Source organism: Lepisma saccharinum, chromosome 28, assembly GCF_977018435.1.
Source record: "Lepisma saccharinum chromosome 28, izLepSacc3.1, whole genome shotgun sequence".
In the NCBI taxonomy this organism is placed as follows: domain Eukaryota; kingdom Metazoa; phylum Arthropoda; class Insecta; order Zygentoma; family Lepismatidae; genus Lepisma; species Lepisma saccharinum.
Window position 1 is genome coordinate 11,101,003 of NC_139256.1, and position 23,392 is coordinate 11,124,394.

The 23,392-nt window shown below is 36.1% G+C and overlaps 1 protein-coding gene across 2 annotated transcripts in view; it reads right to left on the minus strand.

Moving 5' to 3' along the window:
• Window positions 1-23,392, minus strand: part of boi (brother of ihog) — a 109,879-nt gene that overhangs the window by 33,654 nt on the left and 52,833 nt on the right. For both annotated transcript variants that reach the window (XM_083114078.1, XM_083114079.1), the window contains exons 2-6: window positions 14,041-14,132; window positions 10,759-10,988; window positions 5,206-5,413; window positions 2,535-2,744; window positions 1,602-1,820 (exon numbers count right to left, since the gene is read on the minus strand). In XM_083114078.1, the coding sequence (XP_082970204.1) occupies window positions 1,602-1,820; window positions 2,535-2,744; window positions 5,206-5,413; window positions 10,759-10,988; window positions 14,041-14,113 (940 nt within the window). In that variant the 5' untranslated portion in view covers window positions 14,114-14,132. The remainder of the gene's footprint in view (window positions 1-1,601; window positions 1,821-2,534; window positions 2,745-5,205; window positions 5,414-10,758; window positions 10,989-14,040; window positions 14,133-23,392) is intronic.

Genomic DNA, 23,392 nt, shown 5'->3' on the forward strand with positions numbered 1-23,392 from the left:
CATGCTTTCTGTCGCCATGGTAAGTGAGCATTTTGAGTGGTGTAACCCATCAAATGTTCAAGTCCTGACCATTTGTGAGATCCAGTCATCGATTTAATCTAATCATCTTTCACCCTCATCATCATAATTAGCCAAAAATGGAGGTAACATTTCTCAATAATTTGTCACAATATCTTCAAAATGGGCTTCTTCCTGCTCTACCAAACACACAATTTATTTTTGTCACAGAACCACATGTTACAAGCAGTATTGCCACAATTTGATTGCATAATTTCCCTTTGCAAAGGGTAAATTTCCCTTATTGCCCAATTTTTCCCTTCATATAAATGATATGTAATAGTTAGGGTGCAGATTTATAGGCACTAAAAACCTATCAAATAGGTGGGCAAAACAAAAAATAATGACAATAGGCACTTAAAAAGGTGCTATAAAGTAAGAAAAGGCACTAAAAAGACACCCCAAAATACAGAAGACATTATAATCGACATTGAATATGAATGTATTTGAATTTTAGTCTTCCAATGTACAGTTATACTCAGGACGTACCCAATGGGGGGTTGGTGGAAGTCATTGCCTAAGCATGGGTGGTCTTTGCAAGTGTTCCTTCATAAATTTCATCATATGAACACTCATGCTCATAGTCGCAATTAGCCAAAAGTGGAAGAAAAGAGACGTTAAATAAAAAAAATAATTCTGTAGGTGGTAAAACAAGCTTCTGCAGTAATCCATTTTTCAATTAATACACTTTTGGTTGCATTATTCTTTGGTAATTTTAAACACATGAACACTATTATCTCCACAGATAACCATCTACTTCCTTTCACACACACACAGACACACAACAAAGCAAATGGGTACTGATTGACTCCAGACAATCTAATGGCATCGTTTTGTCCAAGTATGAGTTACCAACAGATTGCTCACCCAGATTAAGCGACATTTGGTATTTCCAAAGATCTGACATCTCTTGTGAGCCTCAAACCTGGCGAATACCAAATTTTAGACAGTTCAACATCAAAAAAGTTTTACCTTCTGCAATGTAGGAAAGTCAAAGGCGCATAAAAATAGCTCAAGTAAGCAAAATGGTAGAATAGGCATTAAGCAAAATAGGCATTTATAGGCACTATTAAAATGTGTTTTTGGACTAGAAACACCATGAAATGCACTTAAAACATTAAAGCCTATATATTTCACTACAAAGGAAGAAAAAAGGCAAAAATTTGCACCCTAGTAAGAGCAGTAGTAAAATGTTCATTGGCCCATGTTTTTTCATGTGTGAAATAATCACATGAGCCTAATGGTTGTAACGTAAACTTGTCTTTGTTCCATTGCCCTATTCATAAGTTCATCATTCATCCTCATCGTTGCTAATAACCGAAAGTGTAAAAAGTGACGCAAAATAGAAATATAATAGATATGCAAGTTTATACTCAAAGGAGTAGAAATATGAAGGATAAGCAAACAATGACGGATAGAAAATTGGAGCCTAATATAATCTATACTGAGTATGATGTCTGCAAATATCCCTGAAATTTTAGTATTTTTCATCGAATTTTCCATCATGCGGCAACACTGGTTAGAATAATTTTTTTGGTACCTACCTTGTAATTCGACCATGGCAACACGTGTTAACGTTTCCCCTATGTCATTTGTCGCTTCGCAAATGTACGTCCCTTCATCTCCATGTGCTACATGCACCAAGTGCAGTCCACCTGGGACAATTTCACTTCTTTTAAGTGGCAGTGTTCCACCGTACTTCTTCCAAGACACTCTTGGAGGTGGATTTCCTGATGGCGCACATTCCAACGTTACATTAGAACCTGAAAAATTAAAATAATTACTACAAACCCTTTTTTATACTGTAAACAGTGTTATTGATTGTTTATTGGACATACTGATATTCTTACAAACAAGTGTTAAGTGTGCCCTTAATAGAAACGAAACATACACCTTCACCAGAAAATGTGAAAAGAGAAGTGTTCTTTGTATTCCAATACCAATATTAACAATACGAAGTTTCTTGCAGTTCAACAAAAAATGATGGTCAATATCAATGGTGCTGGTATTGAAAAAATATTTAATTATTGATACATACTGACATTTTTCCAGTGAAGGTGAATTATGTGGTTAAAATAACACTGTTTTAATATTATAACTATTTAGTAATTGAATCTGTGAAAATTTTAAAACAAAACTGTTGTAGGGCTGGCTCAGTAGCTCAGTTGGTAGAGCAATGCCCAACACTACTAGGGTTCAAGTCCTTTTCGAGCTTGCAAATTTATACGTAGTGCATCTACTGTTAAGTGTGTGCCAAACTGTAAGGCAATGTGCCTGTACCACGAATCAAACCAAAGGATCCTTGATTACAAGGTAACAACTTTACCAATAGGCCATTGGGAGGTACTGCAAAATAACGTGAATAAACTTCCAATCCCTACAAAGATGTAAACTTATCTGAAATAGCAACTCTTTTTTTTAGCATGCTTCAGAAGAAATCAAGAGAAAACATATTGAACTTGGAAATAGATATTTACCTGCTAAAACAGTATAACTACTTGTTGGTTCTGCAAGAAAATATGGACTTCTTTTAGTTCTTGCAGACACAACTGTGAGCTGAATGTGATGTTTTGACGTTGCGCATCGACCTGCTATAGTATTGCAAGCCATGCACGAATAGCTTCCGGCATCGTTTGCTGTTACGTTGCTTAAGACAAGGCTGCCTGTGGATAGAACTCTTGTCCAACCTGCAAAAGCATTAGAAAAGAAAAATGTGTAATATTTATATTTAATCTTATGTACGTACACACAGCATACTCAAATAAAAATGTGATAATGTTGGATAAAAACTAGGGCTGAGCCAATACCGCTTTGAACCGATACTTGTATAATTCCAATTTAAAATAACAAATGCTAGTTATTACTAATTACATATATACAAATATGTATATATAGGAATATATATAATGTATGAGTATAATTATTATTACATTTTATAGATATGTATTTCTGACAAGCTGCGGTGAATAAATTAACCTACGAAATGATGCATTTCAACTTTACAGTCCTTTTTAGATCAGTGACAATTGATCAGATGTTTCAAATATGAGAGAAATATTATGAGAAGCTACGAGCAAGGCGATCATCCCCCCCCCCCCGCCAATGTTGAAAAATGAGATCATGCCCCTTCAACTTCCTCTAAAACTAAGGGATCACTCTTCCCAAACTGACATTAAATCATCCGTGGACACAAGAATAATTGGCGATTTAGCAGCCCCGGACACGACATCTGAAAGTAACAGTAAAACTGCAATGTAAAACCTACCTTGTCTCTTTTATGAACTTTAACAAAAAAAAAGTATAAGGAGAGAATGAAAGCTTACCAGTCTCTTACTTCTACATCAGGTGATTGACTTTGGTACAGTGATATTCCAACGTTACGTTACTTTACTTTACTTTCGACATATATACTTACGGCAAATGATTTCTAAAAAAATTAAATGCATAGTTCTATCCCTTGACATGGAAGGAAATCCAAACCCATCACTACACTTTCCAGAAAGTAAGTGCAATCAACTGTTGTTCATAGAAAATTATTCCCTTGCTGCGTTCCCCATGTCGAAACATGCCTGTTGAAACCCAGTTATACAGGTCAGGACAAACAAAAGTCTAAAGTTGAAAAGAAAAAGGGGGATTAGCCCAGGTATTTGAATTTCCAGGAATATGCTATGTCTGGGACACGTCCACCACTCATGTGGGCGATGACTGTTTTGACTGCGGGGGATCTTAAAAAGAGAGATGTCCACAATACACCAGGTGCCTCGTTGACTGCAGGGACCTCATTGGGATTATTGTTACACAAGGCCACATCTGTAGGATCAAAGCTTCGAAGGAACTCCTGTGGGGATAATTTCACGTCCTGTCTTATCTGCATATGGATCTTTGTCACGTACTTGCTGTTCACGGAACTTGAGTCCATGTTCAAACAACAAATGGACAAATTCGTTTGTTTTTTCACCTTTCTTCAAAACCAAAGGCAAGTTGGAAAAAGTGAAGGAACCTTTGAAAAGAAAGAAATGTTGGTTTTGGACATGCTTTTAGCTCCTCAAAAACAATGGTATCGGTGGAAAAACTTCAGCCGAGCAGTATTGGCATCGGCTCAGCCCTAATAAACACTTTGGCTTAGTATTCCATGAACATGGGTGTCACAGGGGTGTTGAACCATTCAGTCAACATCTTTGTAATTCTGTGGACACTGACACCTATGTTTGTTTCTACTGGCATTAACATAAGTAGAATACAATCTTTGACTTTCCTGTGAAAGCCTTCTTGCACTTCCAACTAGTGACTTGCGCAAAACACAATTTGAGGTTCAGAAGTAAATGCACAGCTCATGATACACAGCTTTTTCTTACAACTACAATTTCAATCCAGTGTACTTAAAGTAGATTTACGTACACTGTATTGTATATTAATACATTATTAATGGAAATATCTTACTTATATTACCTGATTTTTTTTTTTTATTTTCCCCTCACACATCTTTGTCAAGAGTTATTTTTACAAAAAGAATAATGAGAGCCCTGAAAGACAATTAGTTAAGGTAAAGAGTTCTTATACACATTTACAAATAAGAAAATTTGCAAACATTATACAGTGCGTGACTGCAGATGTTTAGCCATGGCACAGATGCAGGCATTTTCATTCTGAAATGTCCCACTTATTTTTACGCACATATCTTTAGCACGCAGGCAATTACATTTATATTGCATAATGAGTACGAACCTGTGTTACACGAGTTGTTCAAAGTGGTGGCCAACTACATTCACATATTTCCGGAATCTTTTGATAAAATTTTGAAATTATTATTCATTTTCTTCTAACTTCATGAATGAATTCTCATTACAATTACAATTTAAACTTTAAAGGCAAAATTCTAGGCTGTTCAGGAAAAAGCACTTAAATCGAAAAATAAAATTTTAGAGCACACTTATTCTTTTAATAGCAAACATTTCAGGCATGATATACAGGTTGGATCCTCACTGTTTAGAATCTTTACACAATCCAATACAAAATTATACTGATAATATTTTCCTTAATTGATTCAATGTGACAAATGAAAGAAATAGAAAATCATGGTTTGTGCCTTTTCCCCAAACACCCTAGAATACAAGCAAATACTTTCCCTCACAGCTCTTCTTCATTTACCTGGTGACAAGTGTAATGGGAGCTCATCTTTCAGGTACTGAAGTAAAGCAGGAGGATTGCTGTTCGGAGATTCACATCGCAAGGACACAGTGGTGCCCTCTACAGCTTCATAATAAAGATCTGCTTCCGCAGGAAACTCGCTTATCTCCGCAATGCTTAGTTTAGCTGGCGGGGAGGTGAGAGCTACGGCACCGAATTGGAAGACACACTGTGGAAAGACAGAAATTAAATACTCAATAGCTATTCTGTTTTCCCAAACTCTTACAGAACATTATCTGGCAGATAAAAACATTTTAAACATCCTATTGCTTTCTATCCATAAATCCATTAACCATTTGCTTACATTTCTAACATTTTTATTTCAGCGAAACTAATCTAGGGTTGTTATACACCACAGATTTTCAGGGACGGTCTCAGAATGGTATAATTTGTCCTGGTGTCACAAAAACTTTCTTTGAGATGTAGGGGAGACCGGGGTAATTAGAACAGGAAACAGCCTGTAGAAGTTCCACTGTAAATTACTCAGAAAGTTACTGATGGATTTTTTAAAAATTTCTACCATTTCAAAGAACATCTTTTGTATATTTTTGAAAAAAATAATGACCATACCTGCATTGCAAATACTCGTCCAAAAAAAAAAATTGTCATGACACCATAAAATTGTTCCAATTACCCCATTTGGGGTTAATGGAACATAAGTTAGAAATTTCAACTGAATAGCTTTAGATTGCTGTTGGGGTAATAAGAACATCATATATAAATGTCTCATTTATCCTGCAAATTTGAACACAATAGCTCTACTTCTTCTGGAGTTATCAATGCTTGTTTAAATAAAATCCCAAGTTAACGTCTTTTTTCATAAAGTTCAATTTCCCAGCTGTGAAGCAAACATGTGTGAATGAAAATCAGTGTTCTATGATTTATTTGAAAGGTTACAGGCCATTCTACAATGTAGTAAAGAAAAAACTTCTAATAGTTACATGTACAATCTAGTATATCAATTAGAAAAAGTACAAAAAAGCATCTTTTTTGGAGGAAAACTTACTCCAATTTGTAACAAGTAGTGCTAATACTTCTAAAAACACTTAAGATAACTTACACTAACAGGTTTAACTGTCGTGAAAAACTAATATATACAGAAATTAAGCTTATCAGTCTCAAAAAACAATTATATATGAAACCATAAAATATAGGCTACATGACAAAAGCTACACCAAAGAACACTTGACCCATATTAACATTTGTCAGTTTGGCACCAGTAGATCTACTGATTTGAATGTTTGATTTCTTTTTTGAAAGCTTCATACTTGCTCTTAATGATGTCATACAATGGAAGGGTAAATGGACCGATTCCATTTAACTCCAAAGGTCCGTAAAATATAAACTTCCTATCAATTTCCTCAACATCAGGTCTTCGTGGCCAATCGAACTTGCCAGTTTCTTTTTCCTCCAGAAACTTGATTGTTGCTTTAGACTGGCCATTAGAGATTTTAATAATTCTACCAACATACCACTTTCGCTCGTAATATACAGCGTAGTACTTTTCCAGTTTGAATAGGACTACATCGTCATCCTCTGATTCTATTTTACTATGTATATCACAATATACTTATCTAATGATTACAATTACCGTTTTTTGAATGTTGATACAAAATACCAAGTATGACATTATATTATACATTGTACAATTTTAAAGAGTTGACCTTTGTATATAAACCTTGATGCCAATGCAAATGTACACAATTTCAATAAATTTAATTATAAATTTGAATGTATCATATCTTTCTTGTCTGAAAGAACACATATGATTGAAGATATTTGTTTTTCATATTGCCAGTCAAAAATAACTGTTATGACTAAATTATTATAAATATTGCACAAATGTGGAACTTTGAACTTAGCCTAACCATTTTCAAATGTTGTTATGACAATGTATTATTTTTATTGTCATATTCATGGTATTTCAAGATGATGTTCTTATTACCCCATGACTGTTCTAATTACCCCAAGCAAAATCAAGCAAATTACGCAATGTTCTAATAACCCCTTTGGAGAAATTTTTGGGGTAATAAGAACTTTGCTTATAAAAACCAGGCAAAATGCCCATAGACAACCAAACTCACATGAAAAGATGTGTGCCCTTATGTTTTATTATAGGGGTGAAGAAAATTTTGCAAGGGTTCTTTCATTCACATCCAGTATATGCAGAAGCAGAGAAACACCAAACATGCGTCACATCATTTTTTGCAGGTGTATAATAAAAGTCAAATAAAACTTACTTTTGTGTAGTTATTCCAATAACAAATTTTCTGCATGTAGGTTTAGTGTAGGTACATAGGTATGAAATGTTATTACACCAGTCTTTTCGTTTTAAATTATTCTACATTAACATGTTCCAATAACCCCATGTTCTAATTACCCCGGTCTCCCCTATTAATGTCCCAGAATCAGATTGGAAAGAAGAGATGAACACTATTTAAATGCATAGATGTAATTTAAAAATCCTCATTTTACTCAAACAACTAAGTTGAACCACTCCCTCCCAAAACAACTAAGTTGAACCACTCCCTCCCAAAAATACAAAAGTTATCTAGTTACAAGACTGTGTTGCAGAAATCTTTGACTTAACGATGTCACTGCTCAAGCTCAATGCACTTCCTTTTTTGCAGTGCCGAATTTCAGTTAAGATTCTCTTCAGTTGTATAGTAAGCTGCTTACAGTAACCAGTCAGTGCTCAGGTGTCTATCTGTTCAGACTGCAGTTTTCAAATCAAGTTTCGAAATTGTGAGCCAACCTTTATGTTGGAGTGGTCATATGTCATAGAAATCTAATGAAAGGGGTAATATTAATGCAACTTTGTTTACTAAAATTGCAGACAAAAATTCAGAGTTCCTAAGATTGGTTTATTTTACCCTGTCTTTCATGGAACAAAGCAAGTCAAGAATACAGAGTTCGACTCGGTAACACTACTGGTTCAGTGTTTTTCTTTTTGGTGAAGTGAAAGTGTCCGATGGTGTTTGAAAGCACACTACAATGACAGGAGTCCCAGCCTGTGCATGGGTGGGTGATAATTGCGACGGTCTTCATCAATTTCATATCATCCATAACTCATCCTCATCTTCTCAATTTGCCAAAAAGTGGTGCAAAACAAAGTAAAATTAAACTAAATCAATCAACCAATCAACACTGAGGTAGCAGCTTAGTTCATAATGAAATCGAAAAGGAAGTGTAGGTTTAACAACTTTATCGGTCCCTGCCCCATTCCAATTCCCACCAGGATTCCAGTCAACGGCAGTGGTGGCTCCAATGGGAGAGTCACCGTGCCATTGCTCTATCCTCAGAAAAAGCACTTGCTTCGCCAAAATATGGTTAAATTAATAAGTTTACGAAAAAGGATATTTGAATCTCGCAAGCGTTCGAGCTTACGACCACATCAATTCCTGCACTGCATCTCCAGCTGTTCTCTTAGTTGCTCTGGGCTATCCGAGCCAGCATAGTGTGGCCCTTGCGCAGAGGCATGAAAAAGCCTCCGCAGGAAACGACCATTTTCGGCTGGCATGACGCAAGAGCTTTCGTATTGTGTTGTAAACTTCATAGAGAAGTGACTAATCCTGACCGATTTGTAATACTCGTTGGAGAAGTAATTCGCGAGAAAGATACTTTCCTGCATACTTGGCGAGAACAAACGTAATATCTTCCCAAACTTACATAACAATTTAAATAGATGCGCCTAAAGAGCCATCCTGACTTTTATGTTATCGATTTCTTCCTTAAGAAAAGATATATCCCTTGCTCTCACGCACACAGACACACACGTGTTGCAACTGACGATGACAATATTGAAGTCATTTTCTGTAAAAAAGAATTGTCTAAATATCAAAGGGAATTCACATCACATGAGGATTTTTTACTTTAATTCTTGTAGAAAAATCACACAGAAAATCTATCAGTATAAGAATTTCACTTGGAGATTCAATTCAATTTCTTGCATTGAATTTTAAAAAGTGTTGATCCACAGTTAATTTAGCAAATAATCATATTTTAGTTGTTAATAACACCAATTGTTGATGTACCATCTGCCGTGCTGGGGTGCAAATTATAAAGAAAGCAAGTCAAGAATACAGAGTTCGACTCGGTAACTCTACTGGTTCAGCGTTTTTCTTTTTAGGGAAGTGAAAGTGTCCGATGGTGTGTGAAAGGAAGGGTAGTGAGTGAAGATGAGTCAGATTAGAGCATTATTTCATACACCATTTTCCAAAGTACTATGAGATATTAAATTAAAAGTTAAACAACTTGGCCGTCCCACGCCAGATTAAAACATCATTTCTATTTTTAAAAAAGTGGTAAAGGTGACAGGAGTCGAAATCTTAATAGTTTCATTTATTTCCTAGAAACTCTGGCCGACCTCTGTGCACAGCATGCTACGATGCCAGGGATCACGGGTTCAAATCCCGGCCTGGGCATGGGTGTTAGTGAGAGTTCACTCATCCCCATCTTTGTGATTAGCCAAAACTAGTAATGGGCCTCCCCCATGGCGCAGTGGTAGCATCATTGCCTTGTAATCAAGGGGTCCCGGGTTCGATACCCGGTGGAGGCACAAGTGGTTCGGATTCCACTTTAAACTGTAGGTCCAGTCCCGATTAGCCTTACTGTGCATAAAGTGGACTTAAAACACCAACTCAAAACCAAAACCCAACTCAAACCAAAACTAGTACAAATGCAAAATAAAATAAACCAATCTTAGGAACTCTGAATTTTTGTCTGCAATTTTAGTAAACTAAGTTCCATTAAAATTACCCTTACATTAGATTTCTATGACATATGCTAGGTTATTTCTTGATCACATTGGCACTACCCATCATACTAGGTGCCAGCCACCACTGGTCAAAGGTATCCCAGATTTTCATTTATGAAATGTAGCAACCCTAAACTAATCACTACATAAAGTTTGCTTTCATATTCAAAATTATGATGTAAGTTGTCAAAACAACTAGAATGCTTAGGTGCCCTGGAATTACTTGTTGCTTTCTTTCTTTTTTTTTTTTGGTTTGTTTGCAAATGAACTTGTTGAAGCTATGCAGGAATCCCATAAACAATAATTAAAATATAATTTATTAGTGTTGTTTTCCATTGCTACTAGCAAACACGAGGCCGTTTACCTACTGTACTCCCTCTATATTTACTTGCGCGAAGTTCATAAACAACAAAATCTTCATAAACCACGCAAGATTTTTCACTTTCTCTAGGGCGTACAGAGGGTCAAGAGTACCAATACATGTATTATACGTATATTCTGGTTGATGTAAAAATGTTACGAGTTAAATGTTCTAAACATATCACTGAAAAATACAGAACAGGAAAACAATGACTTACATTAAATGAGTGGCAGAATAAGATGCATAATTTCCAAACTACATTCCTTTATTGATTCAAGGCTTACGCCAATGTAGTAAACAAAGTTTATTGGATCCTGTTGTTATGAGACGAACGTCATTAACTTAGAAGAATGACTCCTCTTATAAAGCCAGTGTGAAACAATAAAAAGTTTATTACCTGATATTCGCCTACTTGTTGAAGATATCGTTCTGAAGATTGGCTGAGCTTGACCATCAAGTGATTGCCATTTTCCCTGATGTCGCTGTCATTGCCGATTGCCAAAGGGTGACCTTCATGAAGCCACCTCACTTGATCGGCTTCGACATTAGGCTGGCATTTGAATGACACAGTATCACCGGGTGGAGCCACAATTGGTTTTGGACTATGGTCAAACCTTAGTCCAATATCTGAAATAACATTACAATATCAAATCAACTCAGTAGCTACCTAAATACAGAACTGGTGCAAAGCAAATATATACACAGTTGGGTCCAAATTCTATTATATGCCCATCAATTAATCTAAACTGCATATTGTTCTGTATGAAACTTAAACTGCTGCAAAAAATGTAAATTAGATCTCCTGTATTAGAATGTGACGGCTTTGACCACTAGTTCAGACTGTAGTATTTATCACAAGATTTACAATGTACGATGACACCTTCTTTTCCTGGTGTTCTGCTTGAATGGGGATCAATTTCCTTAAAATGCACTACGCCAGGAATAGACAAAACTAGAACTAAACCTTCTTCTCTTTCTTTGGCAAATATAGACTACGAAAGACATTAATCCAGACTATGAAAGCCATTAATCCAACTAAGTTAAAGCTACACATTTTGAAATGTGACATTAAAACATTTATTAATTAATACAAGATTGGATTAAAAGTAATTATATGGCCGACTCTACCATATCGCCTTAGATTCTTAAAATTCGGCTACCAACAGTGCAAACAATTATAATAGCATTTTATTATTCTGATTTAATGATACACGTAATACGGAAAACACACAAACATATACTGTACATGTTATTTTTAAAAGAATGCAATGAAAATTTCCATAAGTGAACTGCACCATGCAATATCATTTTTAGTTTCCAAAGAAAGTCTAATGTTAGTAATTTTCATACTTTCATTAGTTGAACATGCAAAACAAATTAGGCTATATACCTCTTGCAAAGAGGTGTTCGACATGGATCAATTCTTCTTCTTCTTCATGACCCTGTCAACAAAAACCTGTCGACTTTGGACATCATATCTGCTATTGAATTACTTTTAAACTTTCCTTCTGAAATCAGTCACTCTAGTTCACCAGTATCATATGCGATTATATGAATAAATCACTTATGTCCTTTTGCTGTTTTTATATATATATATATATATATATATATAAAAGTCAAAATTCAAGCTTACATTTTCAAGCATATGCATAGAGAAGCCATATTAATGGAGGAGATAATTCTGATAGAAGGGAAGAGAGTGATATAGGAAATAACATTTTTAAACGTTGAATACCTTTATAGAGTGTGATTTGTTAATTTGAGAAAATAGGACATTCTAGGAATAAATGTTGCGCATAAGGATTTTCATTACCACACTTGCAATTTTCTTGAGTTTTGATGCGTATCTTTGCCAGATGTGCTGGTGTACGGACGTGACCTGTCAACTGGTTAACTATTGATAAAAACTATGACCTGCCGTGGGAGTGTGTATAAAGAGAATCATGGGTCTTTAGTTGTAAAGTCTGCTATCCATCTATATGTATTACCCACAACCTTAAATTGTTCCTTGCATCATTTGTTCCATTGATCCATGAGTTTTTCACTCGTGGTATTAAATCCGTATATATTAATCTATTGAAACTTATATGCTAAACAAGTCAGAGATTTACAACACATAAGTCCACTCGATCATTTCCTACGTTAATATTATGTGCTTTAACATAACTGAATTGTATGTAAATGTTCCTTTTGCAAGCAAATTGAACTTGTTGAATAATTAAAATATTAAGATATGATTGATGACATAATTTGGGATAAGATGTAGATAATGCTTTTAGTACACTCAAGGCATCTGTAAGGAGGAGAATTATTTTAAAACCTTCGGCTAATCCAAATTGTAAGGCTCTGTATAGAGCGTAACTTTCTGCAGTAAAAATAAATGAATCTATAGGTAATCTAAACTGTTGATAATTTTTTTTCTCTCTGGGATGTAATAGGCACATCTTACCAAGGTTATTAGAAGCATCCTACCCCTTTATTATTCTTTGAACCATACGTAGGTGTAAATCATTACATGCGTTGGCCATTATCTCTGTACAATGCATGTAGTCCTAGATCTCTGAATTGAATTGATCATTGTGTATATAATGGAATATCCAGTTTGATAAATCAAAGGATGTAAGAGAGTCTTGGATCGAAGTTCTGGAAATAAGTAATGACAGTACACAAAGAAATATGAGGTGGTATGTGGATTTATTACATTGGCTTCAGCCCATTGTTTTTGTATTTCAAACAATTTATTAAATGGATGCGTATGATTTTCCCATGATTTAAGGAGGAATTTTATTGTTAATTGAATCTGCCTGTGACTCAAAAAGAAGTTTCTTTACTCTCCATATAAACACTCACATTGGGGGCTTGATTGCATAAGACCTAGACAAATTCTCAATGCTTTTTCTTTGTAATATATCTAATTTTGTCGAGTAGAATGAATCCCCCCCCCCCCGTAACTGAAAGCTGCATAGTCAAAAAATGAGCGAAAGCAATTTTTATAAAAAAGAAGTAGAATTTTTGGGTGTCCACCACATTTACTTGTTGTCATGCTACGAATTATATTTTTAAAAAATTGTCCTTTGTTTAATAAATACAAAATGTGTGTATTCCATGTTAAACGTCTATCAAAATGCACACCTAAATATTTGTGAGAATATGTCACTGAGATGTCAGAAATTTGTAAAATATTATTGGGATAACTGCCCGCATGTTTATTAAAACAAATAATTTTGGATTTGTTTTCACTAAGAGTTAATCCTGCATTATAAAACCATTCTACATGGATAAAACAACTTACAAAAAAACGCCATTACGTTTTTGTCAAATTGCTTTTTCTATATTTATACTTCGTGATTGTCTCCATGCAAAATTAGTTTTTATACAACATTTTACTTACGGATAACAAGTCGCACATGTAGGGAGACAACAGTACAAAACATAAACACACATTTAAATCGACACACAGTGCCGAAACATGGCTGGCGCTACCTTATTTTTTTCTTTTCTCTTTTACGAAAATTTTCATGAAAGTGACATTCAGCGACTCTTGAAGAGAGGAAAATGCAAACAACTTTTAACGATCTACCATAGTGCAATTAAATCGATCATATTAGAGTTAAAATACACAGAATTTAAGCAGTGTTGCACTCAGCTTCCATTTAAACATGTAAGACGTTTTACTTACTATCACATTGGGTAATACAGACAAAAAGGCAGGTCCACAAGGCAATGGGGAGGGACCTCCTTATCCATGCCATTGTTTTAAGCCTAGAGCCCCTGAAAATATAAGGACAAAAATTAGTAATTAGTAAAATATATTTATATCTTTAACATAAACATTTTGGAAAAATATATACGTCGTGTACCAATAATAAAAATGATATTGCAATTGCATGTACATTCATTTACACGTCGAACTACTTTCCACTTCTTCCTGAGAGTGGATGGATGTAGCGGTATGTGGTGGGGTGTTGATCGGCAACTTACCTCCCATTTGCCTGTCTCTTCTAATCGTAATGCAAAGACGTGGAAATATGACAAAAACATAGCCATTGACGCGGCGGTGACAAAGCAAAACAATAAAAAAAACTTTTTTTAAAAAAATATTTGATATTAAATATTTTACAGAACTAAAAAAAAAACAATAAACAGAATATTCCCATATGTTCGCGAAATTAGTCAAGTGACAGCTACGGGCCTGTATTAACCATCAGTAATAAACAGATCTGACAGTTTATAACTAAAAGAATTGAAACACTTATACGTATGCACATCGGATTAGTCGACACACACACACAAATTTAATGTTGGTATCACTGGCAGAATAAGAAATTTTAGATGTGATATTTTAGTATCTCCAAAGCCGCATCATGGTAACAATCCTGCAGTTTCTTCTCGGTAGTCATGATTTCATGTCAAAAAGGGAGGGTGAAAATGTAGTTAAATAGATTTCATGAAGGAAAGAAATAACTGCTTAGATTGAATCTGTATATTTAGAACGATAATTCACGAAAAATAAACAGTAAGATAATTCCGAACCAAGCGTGAAAAAAATCACTACAAAAGTACTACAGTCATTCCACCAACCTTATAAGTAGCCTGCAGTCCGAGCGAAAAAAAAAGGCTTACATAAAGTTGGCAAATGACCCTGTATTCAGAAACACTAAAACACAAAAAGGCACCGCACGAAGGTTCCCTGAAAGGAATCACGAGAGAGAACTGACGACGAACAACACTGCGTGAAAATTCCGGAAGCTCTCCGTTTTGCTTTATAACACCCTCACTGACAATTGCTCGGTTCAAATAAACTTGCGGGTGGCCCGGAATTTTCGTGGCTTATCACAGTCAGCTGTAAACTTTATGAAGCACGGTCGCTTGTAAGCAATACTTTGGGTTCAGTGTCTAAGGTAATTGAAACACACTACACCAATCATGAAATATGATCAACTTCGACAGAAGCACAATAGTATCGAGTGACATTAATCTATTCCCCTCCCAAGAAAGTTGCGGGTGGGCTTCTACCTACTTGGCTTCAATGTAACCTAATTCCCTGATATGCTTATAGAGAGAAAATGTCATGCACACGCTACATATATCTGAATGCTAATGTTGTGTACTGCGAAGCGACACATTTACTTTCGACACACGACAGCATCTGCTGTCCGAAGTTCTGTCAACAATTTGGCAAGCGACAAGCTACGTTTCGACTTAAAATGCACACATACAAACGCGAGAAAATGGAGTATTTTTCTATGGCGCAGATCAGTGGCGGCGATTGGGTTCCAACGCTGGAAGGAGGGGGGAAGGAAAGTTTACTTTACCTTGGTAGATAAGGTTTGGCATAGTGCAGGGGCAAAAGTGGCAAAAAGTGGGGGAGGGGGGGCAACTGCCCTCCCCTCCCTAATCGTCGACTCCAGCGGAATTTAAAAAGTGGCAGACGCATTTTTAAAAGAAAAATGTGAATAACATTATAATGATGAAATTATAGGAGTCAAGAAGAAAGTACGTCTTGTTTGTTTTTAAGTCCAATTTAGGCACAGAAAGGCTAATCGGGACTAGACCTACAATACAAGCGTGATCTTAACCATGCCTCTACCGGGTATCGAAACCGGGACCTTTTGATTACAAGGCGACGACGTTACCACTATGACATCGGGGAGGCTCAAGACAGTACGTTTTTGTCAACTTGTTCTCACTAGTTTTAATCATTCTATTGTGCTACTGAAGTGTACTCGATCTGATTTCAATATTTTATCCAAGTCGAAAGACAATGAACTCTAATCCCTGCATATCATTAACGCCAAGGATCCTTATATTTAAATTGCACACTGGTGACCTGTGCAGTAAAAATGCAATCACATTTAATGGACTTGGCCGATTGTGTATGCGGTTCTGAACAAATCTGTCTCTCTTGCAGAGCACCGCTCTTTAATTTCCGATATTACAAATTTTTATTCGTTGTAATTTACTAATACTTAGTAATATTAACCATGAAGCATTTTTCTATTGGCAATGTTAATGATTCACACTAAGTCAACTGGTTTTGTTGCCAATTTGGCGAGAGACAGAGGAGAGGGGGGGGACTGATTTGAAAATAAAATTGCCACTGATTAAACGAAACAAATGTACGTGAAGGAAGGGCTTATTTGCGGCAAGAGATGTACATCTGCCACAAACCAACACACGTGCCACTGCAGTCAACATTCCTTCGGTTCGTTAAAAACAGAACGACTCGCACAAACTAATTTGAAGTTACGGGTTAAGTTTAATATCAGCTTTGCAGGCCCGTTATTTCTTCCTTCCGGTTCAAACATTAAACTACGGAATGCAACATGAGGTGAAATCTCAAGTGTTCGCATGCGTTTGTAATACAAAGTGTTTTGTGGTAGCTTGCATGTGTTCATAGCCTGCCACTGTTTGCTTTATTACAGAACCTGAACTTCAAACATTCTTTTGAGAGGCTGCAAATGTTGACTCAACTCTCAGCTGTTTACAATAGCTATCAACGATACCTTACAATCGGTTCAGTTTGTTTACGGTATAACACAGCTGGAATCAAATTATTTCCGAACTCTTCTTGGATCAGTTTCAAACCAGAATCTAATCAAGAAGTGTTTTGGTGCGTTGCTGGAACCTCTTGTTTCATGCTAAAGCAAACAAAACAGGCCTAACAAGACTCATATGCACCACTCAATATCGCTTGGTTTATAAACATGCGAGAGTGATGTGCAATAACAACATTGCTTCGATGCAGCAAAAACCGTCCTAATGGATGATATTCAACTTGACACATGCAGTGCACTATGGGAAGAAAGCGTGTAGTCGGGCGAACATATTCGAACTTGTTAAAGAAAACGTAGGAGAAGCCTTCTAACAGCGAGAAATTTGCGATATTTTAAACGTACACATTCCTCATATGATCATGATAATCACACCTTGATTGAATCGCATCTGCAAATATCATACGCACTAATGCTTACCCGACATGCTTTCAACGCAGGATCTGACCTGTTTGTTCGAAATATGACGGCAGAGCTTGATTTCGTGCAATGAATTGTGGGGGAAGTTGTTCGTTGAATATTATCCGTTGCATTTTCAATGCCGAACGCGTGGACTACGACACGACATTAAGTTAATTAAAAATTAATAATTTCAGTAGGTTCCTCCGGAAAATATATTGCAAAAATCATTAGGAAAAGGAAAATGAGATTCTCCCGTCAAAACAAAAACTAGGAATTAAATGAGATCACGTTCAGACTGGTTTCGAATAACAATTCTTTGAAAACACCATGATCCGAAAATAATCTTCGTCGATTACGTACACGTAACATTATATAGTTCACAAGCACACACGGCGGTAGTCATATAAACAACACGATGTTGAAAAATAGATAATATTGAGAAGAACGTTCTGGTTGATTTACAATATTTTTGGTTGAGCCATCTAGTGGAATATGGCCTCTCATCTCTGCAAGGACGTATTTAGAGGGAGAGGTCCAAGGAGCTCTGACCATCAGAAAGAGTTGCCAAGTACTACAATTAAATTTTCAGCCAAACGTACACGAAAATAAATAAGGATTCGATTAAAATTAATCAGGTATCGTTAGTGTCTGTAGATGTTAGAATAATACGAAGTAATAACATGTGCTAAATAAGAATCGATGACTTCATTTTTATCAGCTGGAACCAACAACACTTTCGTTATACTAAAACCTCTCATTTTCTGCTTATTTTAGCATTCATTTCCTTGGTAAAACAGCTGATTTCTTACAAAAAAATATTAACTAAAACTAGAAATAAGCAAGACAATGAATGTGCGACGTTATATATCACTATTTTTACACAATGTTTTTTTACTAACTCATGTAATAATAATAATAATTATTATTATTAGACTTACTACCACTGTCTCCTTGATCTACAACCAGTAAACATTTTCTTTAAAAATGCTTGATGTACCGGTATACTGAAAAATAAATTCAGAACTTGAGAAATATCACAGAACGCTGACGGTCTAACGTCAGTACATACTATCATAAACTAACGGGTATCTGCTCATGAAAAACAGGTTGCCAACTACCTGCTCCCAAGTCCCTGATTCTATCACGCCGTCCTCAGCCGTTTTGGAGGGTGAAAAAAGGGCTTTCACAACGCGACATGCACCTTCCATTCTCGGGGACAATAATTCCTTTGAAAAGAGGATTTTCAACAGGACATCCACCTCTTAGGTTACTGAAAAGATAAAAGCAACAAATTGGCGAACCCGTTCCTTTGAATCCGAAGAGCATTTAGGCCACTGCATGTCAAAACCACGGAGGATGCTCTGTCAAAACTGTTGTCACTCATTTAAAGCTGCGGGGGACAGACATGCTGTCGGCAATGAAATTTCACGCTTCTCGATTCGACAGCAGCGTGTACTATATTGATAAGGGTAGGGCAGAGAGGCATAGTATAGATACGCCTCGAAGTATATTACGCAAACTCTAGGTTCCATTGGACATAGTGCCTGTTTCACAGAGTATGTTATTCTACACTGTCCGAGAAGTCCCATACTGTGTTGAAAATCGGTCAGTATTCTTTAATCTTCAAATTTACATTCGTTTTATACTCACGGAACAATTGGTAGTGAACTAACTCAACCTGTTCATTACAAGCTCTACGACTTTCATGATATAAGGTCTTCAATTTTATTAGAAAGTTTAAGTATGCGAACATGTGTTGAATTGCCACAATTTAATGTTTTATTACATTGTTCTTGTCATGGTAACTCGCTAGCAAGTATATTGTAATATAAATAGATACAATATGTTATAATATAGCCAACATATCTACAGGTACCATGTACTATATAATATAAAAAACTAAATATGCTGACCAAGGCAGTAATTTATTTTATTAAAAAACATAAACTAAACGTAACGTTTCAACCTTCTAGCAAGGTCTTCTTCAGACTCTGTATCAAGTACAAAAGTAACAAGATACAAAAACAGGGCATTATATATACACAAACATTACTCCCTCCAGACTATTTAGAAAGTTGTTAGGAACTTTCTAGCAGGTGACTTTCACTTTCCAACTTTACTTTCACCTAAAAGGCTAAACACAATTACTTCCATATAGAATGTGGTTGGACTTTTAATCTCACGCTCTTTTCCCTTCATTTTTCTTCCTTCTCCTCTCCTCTTTCTCTCTTGTCCTTTCCACTCTTTCCAACATCTTCTTCCATTCTTTGTTTAACTTCATCATTGTGTCTTCTTCACCTTTCTCCTCTATTTCCTTGGCTTCCTTCCATTTTCTCACTAGCATTCTCTTCTCCCTTCCAACCACATTCTATATGGAAGTAATTGTGTTTAGCCTTTTAGGTGAAAGTAAAGTTGGAAAGTGAAAGTCACCTGCTAGAAAGTTCCTAACAACTTTCTAAATAGTCTGGAGGGAGTAATGTTTGTGTATATATAATGCCCTGTTTTTGTATCTTGTTACTTTTGTACTTGATACAGAGTCTGAAGAAGACCTTGCTAGAAGGTTGAAACGTTACGTTTAGTTTATGTTTTTTAATAAAATAAATTACTGCCTTGGTCAGCATATTTAGTTTTTCATAATCATGGAAACAAGGCTTAATGGTGTTATAATTGGACATTTTCCAAGGCTGATGAGGAAAATTAACAACTGGAAGGACTTGAAGAGGAAAGAAATACACAAAGACGAACAAGAGAAGTGTCTGAGAAAATGTTTGGAGAGAGGCACAGCGCCTAAAGGATTAAACATAAGTAAGAAGGGAGTGGTTTGCAACTCCAGGAGATGGAGGATATTGGTTCAGAAAATGGAAAAAGAACTGATATGGAATGAAATAAGGGCAAGAAGGAAGGAGATAAAGATAATAAAGGAGAACCTGACAAGAATTGAAAAAGCTATTGAAGATGGTCTCACCATTTTTACGAGAGAATATACATTTCATGAAATGAAAATCTGGCAGGAGAAATTTAGAGAGAAAATGAAAATGAAATTGAAGAAGAAAGGAGAGGGACTAGGATGGAAAGAAGAAACAGGAGAAGAGGAAGAAGAAGAGGATATTAGAAGAAGAGTTGTGGTAATAGGGAATGTAGACCTAACAAAAGAAGAGGAAGCTTTTTTAAAACTAGGAAGAGGTTTCAAAGTTAAAGAAAGAAATGTAGATTATGAGGAAGTTATATATGACATTGAAGAAGCAGTGCTCCAAATAAAAGAAGAACCAGAAAGAGACAAGATTAGAAGAAGAACAGCAGCCATACTGAAGAAAGAAATGGGAAAACAAGGAAAAATAGATAATTTGAGTCAAAAAGAAAGGGAAGGGATGAAGAAAATCAAGAAAAGAAATGATGTGGTGATAGAGCAGGCAGATAAAGGAGGAGCAATTGTGGTGATGGAAAGAGAATGGTACGAGAGGAAGTTTGAAGACCTAAAAGAAAATGGATATGAGGAGATTTGTGGAAAAGGAGAAGAACAAACTATAAAAGAAAGAATCATAAAAGACTGTAGGAGGGGAGGATTCAAGATATGCATAAAGGAGACAGGAAGACTACCAAGTTTGAAAGGCTTTCCAAAGATACACAAAGAGGAGATAAAGTTAAGACCAGTAATGAACTGCAGAAACAATATTTTGGAACCCTTAGAAAAGAAATTAAAGAAAGTTATTGACGTGTTAGTAACACAGCAAGAAAGCAGAGCAGTTAAGAACAGTGAACAAGTAGTAGACCTCATAAAAGGACTTAAGTTAAATGAGACGAAGACGACAATGTTTAGCTTAGACGTGAAAAGTATGTTCCCGAGAATCAAGAGGGGACACGTTTTGGACATTATTAAAAAGAGAATGGGACAAGAAATTATAGGAGAATGGGATAGTGAAAAGGTAGTGAAGGCGCTGGAAGCCATTTGGAATAACGGTTACAGTATAATGGGAGATAAAATAATGTTAATGAGTGAAGGACTAAATATAGGTTCCAGTCTAAGCCCAACATTGGCTGAATTGGTTATGAATGAATGGGAAAATAAAGTGATAGAAAAAGGAGGTGACAAAATAATTCTGTTTTGCAGATATGTGGACGATTGTTTTGGCATATGGAAGGGAACGAAGAGGCAGCTTGATATTTTTTCCAAAGAAATACAAGATGAAGAAAGAGGGATATTATTGGAACTTGAAATAGAAGAAGAAGACAAGTTAAGCTTTCTAGATATATTGATGAAAAGGAAGAGAGGACAAGAAATTGAAACCGCTTGGCATCAGAAGAAGTGTGCAGCAGGGATATTCTGCCACAAAAGAAGTGATGTAAGTGAGGTGACAAAAATAAATTTTATAAAGAATATGGAGGACAGAATCAAGAAAATATGCATGAAAGAATGTGAAAAAGAAGGCAAAATAAATAGCCTATGGAAACACCTGGAAAAGAATGGCTATGAGAAGCAGGATAGACTGGACATAAACAGAAGAAGGAAGAAAACGGGCAGGGAAGAATTGGAAGAGAAAGAAAAAGAGGAAGAGAAAGAAAAAGAAAGAAGGTTTGGAATAAGGAGTATGGGGAAGACCACAGAAAAGATATGCAAAGTGCTTAAGAAAGCGGGAATTAAAACTTACAGGAAGGGAGGGAGAAGCATCTTAGGAATAGCGAGGAATGCAAACAAGAAAAAGGAAAACAGAGAAGAGGAAGATGAAGGGATTATCTACGAAGTGAAATGTAAAGAATGTCAGAGTGTGTACATAGGAGAAACGAAAAAGAGGCTGAAAGACAGGTTGAAACAACATAGGGATGATGTACGACTTAAGAGAGAAAGAAATGCAATATTTAAACACACGAGAGAAACAGGACATGACATAGAGTGGGATGAGGCTAAGCAGATAGGAAGGGAGAATGCTAGTGAGAAAATGGAAGGAAGCCAAGGAAATAGAGAAGAAAGGTGAAGAAGACACAATGAACTGGAATGGGGGATTGAAGTTAAACAAAGAATGGAAGAAGATGTTGGAAAGAGTGGAAAGGACAAGAGAGAAAGAGGAGAGGAGAAGGAAGAATAATGAAGGGAAAAGAGCGTGAGATTAAAAGTCCAACCACATTCTATATGGAAGTAATTGTGTTTAGCCTTTTAGGTGAAAGTAAAGTTGGAAAGTGAAAGTCACCTGCTAGAAAGTTCCTAACAACTTTCTAAATAGTCTGGAGGGAGTAATGTTTGTGTATATATAATGCCCTGTTTTTGTATCTTGTTACTTTTGTACTTGATACAGAGTCTGAAGAAGACCTTGCTAGAAGGTTGAAACGTTACGTTTAGTTTGTTTTTTAATAAAATAAATTACTGCCTTGGTCAGCATATTTAATTTTTCATAATCATGGAAACAAGGCTTAATGGTGTTATATATAATATAAACTAGGAGTACGGGTACAGGAACTTGTCGGACGCATTGAACATGAAAAATGGCCCAGTCCTGATTAGCGTATCTGCGCATAAATGAGATAGATGTTGCCAATTCAGTTTCATTAGAGATTTCTTAAGCTGAGGTAGCGGTTGCGTTATCTTTGCTAGGTTGTGTTATTGTGTTGTGCTTTTTTATACAATGTGGAGACCTTGGGAGTGTAACGTCGCAGTGAATGAATGGATGTCTAACAACAGAAATTAAAAGTGAGAACAGCGTTTCTAAGAAGAAAACACATCCGGTCGCCTTCCTCTCCAGCTATTTCAAAGATACGGGAACTGGCGTTCGAATCAGGGCTTCAACTATACAATTAGGATCTCTGAGAATAGACTGAATATAGAAATGTTGGATTATGTCCAGTTCCAATACACGCGTTTACTCGTTTTGCCGAACCATTACTATGTGCAACGTCGCAAGGATACGAAACCAGGCTGCATCATAATTCATTCTCTCTTCCAAAGAAGTCTTTTCGGAATGCATGTCTCATATTGCCTCCCACGTTCAATGCATGGACTTCGCGACAGGCAATTGGTATTCAATGCGACGCGTGCACGAACCATCTTTTAAACACTGCACACATGATGACATAAGGAAATGCAAA